This window comes from Chionomys nivalis, chromosome 5 (assembly GCF_950005125.1).
Source record: "Chionomys nivalis chromosome 5, mChiNiv1.1, whole genome shotgun sequence".
Lineage (NCBI taxonomy): Eukaryota > Metazoa > Chordata > Mammalia > Rodentia > Cricetidae > Chionomys > Chionomys nivalis.
The window spans coordinates 82,582,986-82,598,656 of NC_080090.1; the positions used below are offsets into that span (position 1 = coordinate 82,582,986).

Here is a 15,671-nt window from a genome sequence, read left to right on the forward strand (position 1 = left end):
CATCACTGTCAAGTTTACAACTGGGATGTATGAGCAAATAGGTGTGGAAAAAATAGTTTTCTTAAAAACCATATACATTAAGATTGGAATTAGAAATTTAATAAATCTAAATTGCAGAATGATATCTTTTGTAATTAAGAAAATAGGGGACTGTGGAGATGGCTCACTTGGTGAAAGGCTTCTTGTGCATTCCTGAGAATGGGGATAGCACCCATGTACATGCTGGGTGGGTGTAGCAGCCTGTCTGTAATCCACTCTACTTGTAAGGCAAGTGACAGGGGACTCCCCAAAGCAAGCTAGCTAGTTAGCTTAGACAAACTGGGGAGCTTGGGGTCAACTGGGAGACACGATCTCAATAAGAAATATGGCGAGCAACCTAGGGAGACTCCCAACATTAGCCCGGGGCTTCCATAACACAGCATGCAAACACATGTGCATCCACACACAGACGCATATACAGTGTACACAGACATGTCTGTGCAAATCATGAATAGTATTTCAGTTAATGTTCACCTCTAATTAACTTTGCATTCATATCTTCGTTGACTTTGGCGATATTGACTATCAGGCGGGCTTGGGTGGCGTATCTAAGTGTGCTTAGTGTTTCCTCGATGTTGCTGGCAGCAGGACTGATGGTAGCAATCATCGCTGTTTTGGAATTCCCACCCAGGCTTTCTTTTAAGAGCCTTTAAGGAGAAGGGAAACCAGCACAATTAGACTTTTCTTCTATAACCACCTAGAGCAGAAGCTGTCTAGAAAACCCAAACCAATGACTAAGAGCACGCAACACAATACTGACTCTCCACTCACATACCGTTAAAGCCCCTTACATCTCACAAATACATTCTTTTCTCTTACAGTTTCTTCTCATTTCTTTTTTAATTTTTTTCTTTCTTTTTTTTTTTTTTTTTTTTTTTGAGACAGGATTTCACTAATGCAGCCTTAGTTAGGCTGAAACTTGCTATTCCAGGTTGGCCTCCAATTCACAGAGATCTGCCTGCCTCGGCCCTTCAAGTTCTGGGACTATAGGCGTGAACCACTACCACACCTGACCCATGCTTCTGGTTCCTCTTATTTCTTCTATACTGCTTTATAAAACAATAAACTGTTTATAGGCTTTATGCATGATCCAACATTATTTAGTAAGATGTTTCCCTTTAGATGTGATTTCCTACAGCAAGGAGACTGTGTGTCTTTGTCATCTCTGTACTCCCAGAGCCATCATAACCTGCAGGAGTTAGTTCCCAATACATGCTGAAAATGATGAATTAACATATAAACATCCTGTACTGTACTGTGTGTAAAAGAGACTATAAGACTCAAATATATCTTTATTATCACAGAATGAATTTCACTATTCCTAGCTTCTCAAGTCATTTTTTAAAAAATTATATTCTCCCTTTTAAGTTTCAAGACAGAAATAACATTATAATTTAGCAGTGGAAAGCTGGGCATGGTGTGAGCTGCTTGGAAGGCTGATGCAGAAGGACTGCCATGGGTTCAAGGCCATCCTGGGCTACATAGTCTATTCTAGAACAAAGAGAGAGCTGTCTAATGAGATGAAAACCTAAATAAACATAGAACAGCAACAATACACCAATTATAAAGATATACTGCTGCTGTAGATGGGGCTCTTGCCCAGTTGAACACCAAGGCTCCTCCACTTGAGTTAGGATTACATACCAACACATCCATTAGCAAACAGAAAATATCATGTATTTAATAAAGCAAGTGAAAGGCTTGTATAATACAAACTTTAAGACATTAAAGAAATAAATTGAAGAAGATAGAAAGATCTCTAATGTGCATGGATTGGTAGGATTAATATTGTGAAAATGGCCATCCTACCAACAGCAACTTACAGATTCAATGTAACACCCGTCAAAATTTCAACACACTTCTTCTTTTTTTATATTTGACTGTGAGCTTTATTTTCTTTTTTTAAATTTTTATTTATTTATTTATTAAAGATTTCTGGCTCCTTCCCCCCACCGCCTCCCATTTCCCTAGCAGCACAGACATTAAGGGCAACATTGAATAAATGGGACCTCCTGAAACTGAGAAGCTTCTGTAAAGCAAAGGACACTATCACTAAGACAAAAAGGCAATCAACACACTTCTTAACAGAAATTAAGAAAACAATCTTCTACTTCATATGGAAACACACACACAAACCCAACCCCAAAACAACAGCAAAAAACACAAGAACAAATACAAAAAAAAAAAAAAAACAAACCAGAATAACTAAAACAATCCTGAATAAAACAAGATTTTCTGGAAGTACTGTCATCCCAGATTTCAAGTTGTATTACAAGCTATAGTAATAAAAACAACATGGTATTAGCATAAAAACAAACACATTGACCAACAGAATAGAACTGAAGATACAGACATAATTCTATACACCTTATTTTTGACAAAGAATACAAATATTCACACTGGAGAAAAGACAGCACCTTCAACAAATGATGCTGATCAAATGGATGTCTGTGTGCAGGAGAATGCAAATAGATCCATACCTATCACTCTGCGCAAAACTCAAGTCCAAATGGTTCAAAGACCTCAATACAAAACCAGATACCCTGATCATAACAGAAGATGAAGTGGGGAATAGGCTTGAACTCATGGGCCCAGGAAAGGACCTTCTGAAGAGGACACCATTAGAACTCATGGGCCCAGGAAAGGACCTTCTGAAGAGGACACCATTAGCACAGGCACTAAGAACAACAACACATAAATGGAATCTCACAAAGGTGAGAAGCTTCTGTACTGCAAAGGACATTCATTCTGACAAAGTGGCAGCCTATACCCTAATAGGGCTAATAAGGCTAATATCCAAAATATGTAAAGAACTCAAAAAACTGAGCATTAAGAAAACAAATAAGCCGGGCGGTGGTGGCGCACGCCTTTAATCCCAGCACTTGGGAGGCAGAGCCAGGCGGATCTCTGTGAGTTTGAGACCAGCCTGGTCTACAGAGCTAGTTCCAGGACAGGCTCCAAAGCCACAGAGCAACCCTGTCTTGAAAAACCAAAAAAAAAAAAAAAAGAGAACAAATAACCCAATTTAAAAATGGGGTGCAGAACTAAGCAGGGTTCTCACAAGATGAAGCACAAGTGAATGAGAAAGACTTAAATGTTCAACATCCTTAGACATCAGGGAAATAAATGCAAATGAAGACTACTTTGAGATTTCGTATTACTTCAGTTGGAGTGGCCAGGACCAACAAAACAAATGAAAGTACACACTGTCAAGGGTGCAAGAAAAGAGAAACATTTATTCCCTGCAGGTGGCAGTGCAAACTTGTACAGTCACTATGAAAATTACCGTGGTGGTGAAGATGGATGCTATAAAGTAGTCCCACACTAGCCCAGAACTGAGTATAATAAAGGGTTCTTTATTTAGGGTAGACTCACAGGTCACAGTCCTCTGCACAGGACGGGAACAGGAACTGAATCCAGCAGCACAGAGACAGGGGGATAGAGAGAGAGAGAGGGAGCACACACACACCTTGTACAAGTTTTACAGCTGCATTTATAGTATAGGAAACCACACCCAAGTGGGCTGGTATCTTAAAGGCTATTGGCTGAAGGAGTTTCCACAGATGGTGGTTCCTCAGGAAGCTAGAGTAGATCTACCTCAAGACCCCACTGTACCACTCTTGGACATACACCCAAAGGATGCCCCACCCTACCATAGGTGCTTGCTCACCCATGTTCACTGCTGCTTTGTTCTTAATAGTCAGAAATTGGAAACAGCCTAGATGACAATGAAAATGTGATACATTTACATAATGGAATATTAGTCAGCTGGTGAGAAAAATGAAATTATGAACTATTCATGTAAATGGGTAGAGCTAGAGGAATCATCCTGAGTGAGTAACCTTCTATGTAAGGCCTCCACATGCATACTGCAACATGCACATACACAAAATCAGATTTTAAAAAAAGAATCCCCCAAAACAAGAAGTAATTTCTCTTGAATATTTATTATTTTTCACACCATCATAGTAGAAAATTTTCAAGAAAAATCATTATATGCTATAGGCTATCTTATCTATATTAATGTTTATTACAAGTTGAACATTAAATTCATACTAAGACAATGATGTATCAGAAGTAAAATGAACACTCATAAAAACACGGAAGAGCTATGTGCTAGCTGTTAAGTGCTAGGCAAACAAAATTATTCAGTTTCACTTTACACACAGAGCAAATGTTCTGTAATACACGTGAAGTACTAACAAGCATAAGCAGAGAGCTTTACATTCATCTCTGAAGACACTCCAGGGAGATTGTTTCTAGAATTCATAATTCTCCTCTAAGCCAAAAGACATGAAATCAGTCCATCACCCTTCTCTCTCTCTTGTGCATCATTAGAGTTAAAACCTTTCCTTATTATTTAGGAAATAATAAGAAATCCCCGGAACCCACAGAAAAGCTGGGCATAGATGAGAGGTGGTGGCACATATCTTTAATCCCAGCACTAGGGAGGCAGAGGCAGGCATATATCTCTACGAGTTTGAGGCCAGTCTGCTCTACAGAGCAAGTTTCAGGACAGCTAGGGCAGTTACACAGACAGACCCTATCTCAAAATAGCCAAAAATGTGTAGAAAGTTTCTTTATACTGTGTGAAAATGTGTCACAGTAACTGGTTTAATAAAAAGCTGAACGGACAATAGCTAGGCAGGAGGAATAGCGGGGACTTGTGCACAGAGATCAGGGAAGAAAGGCAGAGTTGCCAGCCAGACACCGAGGAAACAGGATGGGTAAAATGAAGATGAGGTAATGAGTATGTGGAAGATTAAAAAATATGAGTGGATTTAAGTCATAAGAGCTAGAAACAAGCCTAAGCTAAGGCCAAGCTTTCAAAATTAATAATAAGCCTTTGTGTCATTCTTTTGTGAGCTGGCAGCCCAAAAGAAAAGTCTATCTAGTGTGTGTGTGTGTGTGTGTGTGTGTGTGTGTGTGTGTGTGTTTGGCATTGCTGGGGTCTGAACCTAAAACTTCCTGTGATGTGGGATTCCCCTCTGTATGCTGTGACTACCATTGGTTAATAAAGAAGCTGTCTTAGGCCTGCGCAAAGCAGAATAGAGAGAGGTAGGTGGGGAAAACTAAACTGAATGCTGGGAGAAAGAAGGAGGAGTCATTGAGAAGCCATGTGGCCCCATCAGAGATAGACGCCCGAACTTTACCTGGTAAGCCACAGCCACGTGGCGATACACAGATGAATGGGTTAAATTAAGATGCCAGAGTTAGCCAATAAGAAGCTAGAACTAATGGACCAAGTAGTGATTTAATTAATATAGTTTCTGTGTGGTTATTTCAGGTCTTAGTGCTAGGCAGTCAGGAAATAAACAAGCAACCTCCTGCAACAGTCCTGTAAGACTTTGTGCACACCAGCAAGCACTCTACCATCCCAGCCCACTATATCTTATACGGTTATTTATTTTTCAGGAGCTGAGGAGATGGGTCAGTGGGTAAAGTACTTGCTGTGCAAGCATGAGGACCTGAGCTCAGGTTCCCAGAACCCCCAGAAAAGCTGGGCACGGATGGGAGGTGGTAGCACACATCTTTAATCCCAGCACTAGGGAGGCAGAGGCAGGCATATATCTCTGCGAGTTAGAGGCCAGTCTGCTCTACAGAGCAAGTTTCAGGACAGCTAGACAAACCCTATCTCAAAATAACCAAAAAGCCAAAAAGCCAAAAAAAAAAAAAAAAAAAAAAAAAGAAAAGAAGAAAGAAAGAAAGAAAGAAAGAAAGAAAAAAAAAAAAGTTGGACACACTTTGGTGGCTTGAGCCACTGAGTTAGTGCTCTCGCTCTCTCTCTCTCCTCTCGGGCCTTCTCCCACCCCTTCTGCCTCATGGTTGTGAAGCAGAAGCAGGCTCTCACCTACCGCTCCAGCTCTGAGTCTGCCTCTGCTGCCTTCCTCCTCGCCATGGACATGGACTCACTCTCTTAAACTACAGGCAGGTCTGCAATTAGATGCATTTTTCTAGATTGCCTTGGCCATGGTGTTTTGTCACAGTGACTAAGATACACCCCATACTCCCAGTCCTGGAGAAGCAGCAGACTCCGGAGACTAGCCAGCCATTCAAACCAGAACACCGAGTTCCAGATTCAGTGAGAGATCTTTCTAAAGAATCTGGCAGAGAGAGGACAGAGGAAGACTGAATTCAACCTCTGGCCTCCACATGCACACACGCAGGCAAGCACTCCTGCCATGTAAGTGTGTAAACATGCATACACCAGACATACACTAAAAACAAAACAAACCCCATTACTTATGTTTTGAAAGATACTTGCCACGTAAGAACGGATTCACGATATGGAATAAAAACCCTTTTTCCATTTGCTTGCTCGGAGAGTGCAGATATGACCTTCCCCAGAGTCAGCAAGGACTTGTTAATGCTTACACCTTCCTGTATAAGGTTAAAAATAGTTATTTTTCTTAACATTTCAGCAACAGATCTATACCATAAAATACCTCACTCCTCATACAATTACTGAGTAAATACTTTCTTCTATAAACTATCAACATTTTTATGACTCAAAATTATTAATTTTATTTGAAAAGTAATCACAATAAAGTATGCGACCCACAGCAATCTAAAAAATAAAGATAAAGATACTTTGCTTTTTGTTGTTAAGTATATTCAAATTACACTCTCCTAAAAATAATGTCCTCAAAATAAGTTTCACCATCATGCAAGACTAAGGGAAAAGCTAGGGCCCACCTGTGGTCCCAGCTACGATGGAGCCTGTGGTAGGAGGGTCACTGTGCAAAGGAATTGATGGTCAGCCTCAGCAACACAGACCCCACCGTACAAGAGGCAGGGAGAATGAGTGACCAGCACCCTTCTTACCTTCAGTCGCTCCCCACTCGTGTGGGCGGCAGAGCAGCGCTCGCTGCCAGCCAAATCTATGAGGTTTATGCGGCTTGTGATTCTGTGGTCATGCTCTTCCCCTTCGACGAATTCTGTCTACGATATCATCAAAGGAAAATAAAGCAAGATTCTTTTAATGGCTTGCCATCAATGTAAGTCTTTAAAGGGCAAAGTTATTCAAGTTATAAATTATCTATTTTTAAAACCATCTCTGGGCTGGAGAGATGGCTCCGCAGCTAAGGGCACTGGCTGCTCTTGCAGAGATTCAGCAGAGATCCGGAAGTTCAATCCCCAGTAACCACATGGTGGCTCACAACCATCTATAACAGGTCTGATGTCCTCTTCTGACATGTGGGTATGTAAGCAGAGCACACAGACATAAAACATAAATAAATTAAAAAACAAAAAACAAACTTATCTCTTACTATGTAACAATGCATGCATAGCCATGAAGTCTACTAAAAAGAACACATTGAGTAGAGTTTAGATTGCAACAAATATATAAAAGAACTTACTTTAAAAAGAGCTTAAGTATCTTAAGCAAACAACTAGGTGTTTGGGTTCAGGCTTCACCCCAGCCTAATGCATCCATTTTGGAATGTTTGGGGGGAAACTTTCCATCCCAGGTCCCTCCCCTGGGAGTTGCTGTTGGGGACTGTGGACCCCCAGACCCTGAATTTCCTTGACTGCTGGAGTAAACAGCTTATTTTCCTGTGCTTGCAGCTGCTCTGAGCACTGTCTGTCTGTTGTAATAAGAGCGGCGGGGCTGCGTCCCCGGCACCCGGCCGCCCGCATGGCTAGCTTATGCCCCGAAATAATTGCACGGAAACTGTATTCTTTTAATCACTGCCTGGCCCATTATTTCCAGCCTCTTATTGGTTAGCTCTTACATATTGATCTAACCCATTTCTAATATTCTCTGTAGCACCATGGGCTGGCTTACCAGGGAAGATCTTAACCTGCGTCTGTCTGGAGTGGGAGAATCATGGCGACTCACTTACTCGGCTTCTTTCTCCCAGCATTCTGTTCTGTTTACTCCACCCACCTAAGGGTTAGCCTATCAAATGGGCCTAGGCAGTTTCTTTATTAATTAACCAATGAAAGCAACAGATAGAAAGATGACCCTCCTCCATCATCTGTCTGTCTGTCTGTCTGTCTGTCTCTCTCTCTTTCTGCCTCTCTGTGTGTGTGTGTGTGTGTGTGTGTGTGTGTGTGTGTGTGTATCTCAATCTCCAACCCCTTGCCCAACTAGCAAACCTCCTGTATTGCAGGTGATAAGCACAGGCATAGTACCGTAGTACACGTAGTACAGGCACGACAGACCATAGTACACGTAGTAGTAGCTACAAGTTGCCTCAGTCCAGACTCCTCCTCTGAGAAAGCCCGCCAAATGGTGGTGACCCCTCCCCAGAGAATCTTGAGACCACTCCCACAGGTCTTTCTGATTCTCCTTCCTCCTCTCCAACTGGAAGGCCACCCGGGAGTGCTGGCATCCATTAAGCCTGAGCTTTTTCTAATTTGGTTTGATTTGGTCTGATTTAGATTATTATGTTGGCGAAGAAGTTTGTTGGGCCGTAAAAACTTTGCACTAGGAATAGAAAAATGTTGTTTAGCCAGGTGGTGGTGGCACATGCCTTTAATCCCAGAACTTGGGAGGCAGGTGGAACTATGAGAGTTTGAGGCCAGCCTGGTCTACAGAGCAAGTTCCAAGACAGCCAGGGCTACACAGAGAGACCCTGCCTTTGGGGTTAAAAAAGAAAAAGAAAAATCTTGCTTATTTCATTTGTTGCTTATCTCAACAGAATAATAGCAAAACATTTAAAATCAATATATAAATGGCTAATGGCAGAGAAAATTCAAACAATTATAATAGCTAGTGGAATATTGTAAAACTTTAAAAATTATCTCTACAAAAAATTTCTATGACATGTGAGTGTTAAAAAGTTTTGTGAAATTTGATTGTGATTATAGCTAACTGAAAGAAAGATCATATAACAAAATGCTTACAGAAACTCGAGGAGTGGAATCTATGGGTTATTTTTTATTTTTTTTCTGTGTTTATGTGTGTATGTGTATATGTGTGTGAGTGCATGTGTGTGAGTGTGCATGAATGTATGTACACATGCACATGGAGATTAACCTCAGATGTTTCTCTTTAGAACTGTCCATCCCTCCTTGCCCTGAAGTCTACCACAGGCCAGGCTGTCTGGGCAACGGGCTGGGGTCTGCTGTCTGTGCTCTCCAGGGTCGGGACTGTAAGTCTGTGCTCTTGTGCCCAACATTTTAACATGCTTGTGCCTCAGCCCTTTACACACTGACTCACCTCCCTAGCCTTAAAATCACCTTATATTTTCTAATGTGTTCCCAAGTATTCTAAAATTAGTATATATTGTCATACATTTGCTAAGCTTTTATCAATGATATCATAAATTGTTAGTCATCTATTATTGATATAGATTACTGATAATCATAAATTATTAATAACGTGCTTTTGATTAAAAACAGTAAATACTATACTGCTATATATAACAAGTCATGCAAAGTTATTGTGAAATTCCCTAAAATCTCTTTACACTTATACTATACTTCTATTTTTAGACTTACAGAAGTAAATAAGAAAAACACAGAACAAGTGCATTCACTATCTTATTTATGAAAATTGCCACCTGCAGCAAAATACTTGAAGTTGTCAGGAGCCATTCCCCCCCCAAATTATTATAGGGAGCATCGCCCTGAGGAGGTTGCAGAGGGCTCCACTTCCCAATTGTATTGAGAATTGTTTTATTGACAAAGCCTATCCCACAACCAAATTAACTGTCAATAGAGAGCTAGCTGTTAGCGGAACCCGCCTCACACTCTAATTATCTAGAAGAACTAAGTATGTCAACTCGTGAACTCCTGGCAGAGGAACCGTCGTGATCTCTTGGCCTACGTGACCAACGTGGACCACGTGGCAAGATCCTGTGCCCCAGCCCCCCAAGCTCCTCATCCAGGGGCTATATAAGCTGCAACCATGACTCTAAGAAACGGAGGCTTTGACAAGAACTCTGCTTGGCCTTCTTCCTGTCTCCCGCCCATGTCTTTCAGGTAGTACCCCTCCGTGACCCTGGAATTACTGGACCTGCCAGGTGGGTTACAGACCCTAGACAGAGTGACCCGCCGAGGCGGTAGACATGAAGTGACCTGAAAGCCTCCTCCCGAGGACTAACTCTCACAGTCTTGAAAGATGCCAAGCAAGCTGCCAAGGGAGGGAAGCAACAGAGTCCTGCCCAGCCATGACACCTATGAACCACTGAACCACGACCACGACCAGACGCAAGATATCCCTAAAGGTGTGATCGATAGTGGCACTCATATTTTGGTGGTAGCCAGAGCTGTCTAAGAAGGCCCATTCAACAGGGGGAAATCATGCCTAGAAAGCCAGCCAGTGACCCAGGGACAATGAGGTCATGGATCTTAGAGAAGACGCTACTACGGCCACTTCACTAAGCTAGCATAGTTCCTCATGACACTCTAAACACTTAGCCTGAGATGCACGGGTAAGTGTAGCTCTCTCTTCATAGAAGAAGTTTCTCTTTGTGAGAGGCCCCTACAGAAAACTACAGCTGGTCAAAATGCAGAGAACAACAGGTCACAGGGTGTTCAACCCCAACAGGTACGTGTACAACACTCCTGCACTTAAGGCTGAGGGGACATTGTGGAAAAGGGGACAGGAAGACTGTAAGTCAGAGAACAAGGAGACCTGTTGTGATATTTTTGTCTCCTAAAAATGACAGGCACTCTTCACCCATGATATCTTAATAATATAGTTGCCTAAATAAGACCTGAGCAGGGACGATACCAAGAGACACACTAAGGTGGAAAGGAAAAACCTCATGAGACTCTACCCTTAGACAAAGAACTCTAGGCAACTAAGGAAGGCTGAGAAGGGGAGAATTAGTCTTCTTCAGGGATAAGACCCGTAAGAGGTTATCCAGTACCAAGTGGTCAGCTCTGAAATCATATACTTACAAATGGAGTGTGTGTGTGTGTGTGTGTGTGTGTGTAGGCATGTAATAACAAAGAAAAAGAGGTCATGAATCTGAGAAAGAGCAAGGTGGGGATAACATGGGAGAGACTGAAGGAAGGAAAGGGAAAGGGGTAAACAATGCAATTATATTTTAATGAAAAAATGCAATTAGATTACAATAAAAGTACCTTGGTCTGGGTCATCACCAGGGTGAAAACTGAGTGGGACCGGGAGCTTTTATCGTTCATGCCGGTAGCCGCCGTTGCTCTTTGCTTATTTCCCAGTTCCAGCCAACTCTGAGAAGAAAGATGCAGGCCAGGCGAGACTACCATGATTTATTCGAAAAAATTAAGTAACAAAAAAAAAGAAAGTACAGTTGATTCTTATGCACATTTGTAACTTCCGCAAATGTTTAATTAATTTATAAAAAGAAATTCTGTTTATCTTCTAACAATTTGCAAGGCCATTGCCTCTTTTTGTTGTTGTTGTTCTGCTTGTTTCTTCCACGGAAATCTGCACCGGGAAACAATGCCCTTAGGAAGCTTTTGCTCATCTTCTAAAGTGACACTGATGTTCAGTGTTTTAATTGAGAAAATCGACTAGTTTGGTTAAAGCTTAACAAGCAGATTCAGTTCACAAGATTTTCCTTTCACTCATGACAACAATTTAGGAGAAACTGTCTCATAAATGTTTATGATCGTGCTCTGTCTAGTTAAAATGAGATAAAATATCACCAATCTTACCTGAATATCAGAGTAAGAACTGACAACATTCCTATTTTTTAAAAAAAGACAAAAGCAATTTTACTGATTTTACTCATGTTCTGATAAATTAACAATCTTTGATTAATGGCTCTTTAACAATCATAATAAACTAATTCACAAACATTATTATACTAATTTTTCTTTAATCATTTCTTAAAAGACAGATAAGGTAATGCCTTAAATTTTACCAGGAATTGTGATTTTTCCCCAGTAAAGCACCTTGGAATCTTAACATTATAATATTCCACTGCATATGGGCATACACAATACACATGTATGGATGTGGGTCCACACATTCAACACAGTCCAGTTACTCAACAGAGCTGAATGTATATTGAAGCACTTTTCCTTAACGAAAAGAACAAGCGAAAAGAGAGGGAATTACTGTTGGCAGGTGTAAAACTCTTCACTCACCTTAATTGGAATACAAAGTAAATACAAAGATCCTAAGCTGATGGGGGAAAGATGAGAACAAGAAGGGACTCTGCATTTAATACTCAGATAGCAATACCTGGTAGCAGACACCTACAGATATTTTGAAAGATACTGGGAGTACAAGGGGAGAAAAGCAATTGGACAGCAGGTTTGAAAGCTGGGATGGCAACCGCAGTGTGGTAAGGCCCCTGGGCAAGCACGCTCTCTCCAGTCATCTGCTTCCCTCCCCTCGTACTGCCTGAGCAGACACTTACATCGACAGAGCTTCAACGTACGGTCCAGAAACAGGATGCTCCCTCACTCTCAGCTGGAAAAAGGAACATTACATCTTTAAGGATAGAACAAATATTTAGTAGGAAATACAATTCTGAATCTTTTTTATTTACTCTTTAATTTGAATCTACGTTTTTGAAAAATTAACAAATATTAACTACTGTGGTGTTGTTATTTTTAATCTATGAACTTACTATTTGTTCCAGTGGAAAGATATTAACTATTTTTAAAATTTATGTTTTCTTCTTTTAAAAATATTTGTTATTTAAGATTATAATTAAACCATTTCCCTGTCCCTTTCTTCCCTCCAAACCCTTCTATTTACACCCCATGCTCTTTTTCAAATTCATGGAAACTATTTTTTGCTGAATCTTTTTTTTAAATATTCAAGTTTGAGACAGAGATCTTTACTCTATTCAGAAAGAAATACAAAGGTTCTGACAAAATCTGTAAGACACTAAGAAACATCATCACCAGAAATACTTATAAGTCGCATAATATACAGCCTATTCATGTGTTACTTTTTATTCGTAAGTTAAATTCTGCAGTAGCTATTATATATGCTTTTAAGTCTCTTTAAAACAAATTCATTGTAAACTTCAGATATTAAAATTTCACTTATATTTTAAACTTTATTCAGAAATTTAAAAATACATAGAAATCATTGAAGAAAATGCCATTTTAAGTTTCTCAGTGTTATCAATGGTAAACATCATAACATTGGGCAAAGAAAGTGATGTTAGATTTTCATTTCTTGTGTTGAGAGGGCCTTCATAAAATTAAAACTCCAAGCCGGGCGGTGGTGGCGCACGCCTTTAATCCCAGCACTCGGGAGGCAGAGGCAGGCGGATCTCTGTGAGTTCGAGACCAGCCTGGTCTACAAGAGCTAGTTCCAGGACAGGCTCCAAAACCACAGAGAAACCTTGTCTCGAAAAACCAAAAAAAAAAAAAAAAAAAAAAAAAAAAAAAAAAAAAATTAAAACTCCAATTCTAATTACAGTTTTGTTTTGTTATTTTAGCTGAAATCTGTTTCACAGATGATCTACAAAACACCAAATAAGCCAGGAGGTGGTGGCACACGCCTTTAGTCCCAGCACTCAGGAGGCAGAGTGTGGGGACCCACAGATATGAGTCCTGCTCCCCCTGGACTAAAGATCAGAGAGTTTGAGCTCTCTTCCAAAGTTGTTGACAACAGGTAGGGAGGGCCACAAGCAAGATATCCTGACCTAGGGTGCGGTTACTTGGTGTTTTGGACATTAGATGGTCCATAGAGGTAGAAGATCTGCTCCACCCTGACCAAAGGTCAGAGAATTCAAGCCTATAGGAGGTTTGACATAAGGAGTGGCTGCCTATAGAATACTTGTTCTAGGGTGCATTTGCTGCTTATCCTGCCCAAAACATCAGGAAATGTGGCTTTATGTCTCAAGTATTAAAGGAAGTAACTGTTATAAACATCTACTGTGTCATTTTTTCAAAAGAAGTCTCCCCCCTCTTTTTGTATTGAGGTACATAAGCACATGGAAAATAAACAGAGGTTGATTCAGTGTCCACTGAGTGGCCTCCCGGCACTATCCTATGTCTCTGTGTTTCTTTTATATCTCTGTTCCTCCCACCTAACATTTTGTGGGCAGCCACCTGTAGTAAGCCACATGCTGGGGTGACATCTGTTGTAAGTCACACATTGGGGTAACATCTGTCGTGGTCCAGCCACGACAGACCCATATGTTTCAGGGTAGGAGCGTGTGAATTAGAAATGTTGGGTAGGAGGAATAGAGTGCTCACAGCAGAGGCAGGATGATCTCTGTGAGTTCGAGGGCAACCTGGTCTACAGAGTAAGTTCTAAGACAGCCTCCAAAGCTACACAGAGAAACCCTGTCTTAAAAAACAAAACAAAACAACAAAAATCAATAAATAGAGGCTAGGGCACTAACTCAATAAAGTGTTTGCCTCACAATTGGAAAGACGGGATTCAATCTTGGTGACCCAGATGAAAATGGCTGTCACAGATCTCCTGAGTAAATTGGGAGCATGGGGACCTTGGGAGGGGAACAGAAAAAAATGTAGAGCTCAATAAAAATCAATAAAAAAAAAAAAAAGAAAAAATGTCTGTCACAATGGCACACATGCTTATAATCCCAGCATTGGGGAAGTGGAGGCAGGAGGCTCACTAAGCAGCCAATATGACCTAACTGGTGAGCTCTAGACCAATGAACAGCCTGTCTCAAAGAAGGTAGACAATATTCTGAGGATAATATTTGAGGCTTTCTCTGGCCTCCACATGCAAGCAGACATACATACTGGTGCACACATAGACACACATACACACACACACATGTATACACACATTCATTTTCAAAATGCAAATAATCCATCATGTTGTGGTGATACCCACCCATAAAATGATTTTCATTGCTACTTCATAAACAGTGATTTTACTATTATAAATCATATCTGATATGCATGATATCTGATATGTGACCCCTGTAAAAGGGTTATGTGACCCCCAAAGGGTTGAGAACAGCTGTTCTAGAAGAATATAATTTTTACAACTTTTAGATTCTTTTGGCTTACAAACTATTAGACATTTCATATTTGACTCACACAGTCTTAATAAATCCTGGGATAGATATTTTATTTTTAATCTTTAGGTAATATTTCATTAAGATTTATTTACTTGTTTTTTGAGACAGGGTGTTATGGCTTAGGGCATAGCCCTGGCTGTCCAGGAACCCACTCTGTAGACCAGGCTAACCTTGATCTCAGAGATCTATCATGCTTGCTCCTCCATGCCTGGCTACTTGATTAAAATTTAAAAATAAGTTAAGTTTCAGCTAATTAAATTCCCACTTGTGCTAATGTTCAGATACTGCTGGATACCAGCATAGTTAAACTGGAGATCCCAAGCATTTATCACATGAAAGCATTTTTGTAAAAAATCAAAGCCATGTTCTCCAGAGAACCCACAGAAGTGCACAATTATACAGATGGAAATAAAAACATAAATGATAAATTAGTTAGGTCAGGTGAGATGGCTCAGCAGGTAAAGTGATTGTCCCCAAGCCTAACAAAGAGTCTGATCCCCAGAATCCACTGTGGAAGGAGAAATGGACTCCGTAAGACTGTCCTCTTATCTCCACATACCCACACCATGACACACACACACACACATTTAAAAAAATCATCAGTGGGTAAGGGCACTCACCACCAAGCCCAAGGACCTGAGTTCAGTCGCTGGAACCCACATGGCAGAAGGAGAGAATGGATTCCAGCAAGCTGTCCAGACTTCCTCATGCACACAGTGGCAG

The 15,671-nt window shown here is 40.7% G+C and overlaps 1 protein-coding gene across 1 annotated transcript in view; it reads right to left on the reverse strand.

Annotated features, from left to right (window-relative positions):
- The window catches only part of Kif14 (kinesin family member 14), a 69,937-nt gene that overhangs the window by 43,825 nt on the left and 10,441 nt on the right, over positions 1-15,671 (reverse strand). Inside the window, exons 5-10 of the mRNA XM_057770061.1 lie at positions 12,348-12,400; positions 11,638-11,668; positions 11,083-11,190; positions 6,865-6,981; positions 6,305-6,420; positions 514-686 (exon numbers count right to left, since the gene is read on the reverse strand). Coding sequence (XP_057626044.1) covers positions 514-686; positions 6,305-6,420; positions 6,865-6,981; positions 11,083-11,190; positions 11,638-11,668; positions 12,348-12,400 — 598 coding nt within the window. The remainder of the gene's footprint in view (positions 1-513; positions 687-6,304; positions 6,421-6,864; positions 6,982-11,082; positions 11,191-11,637; positions 11,669-12,347; positions 12,401-15,671) is intronic.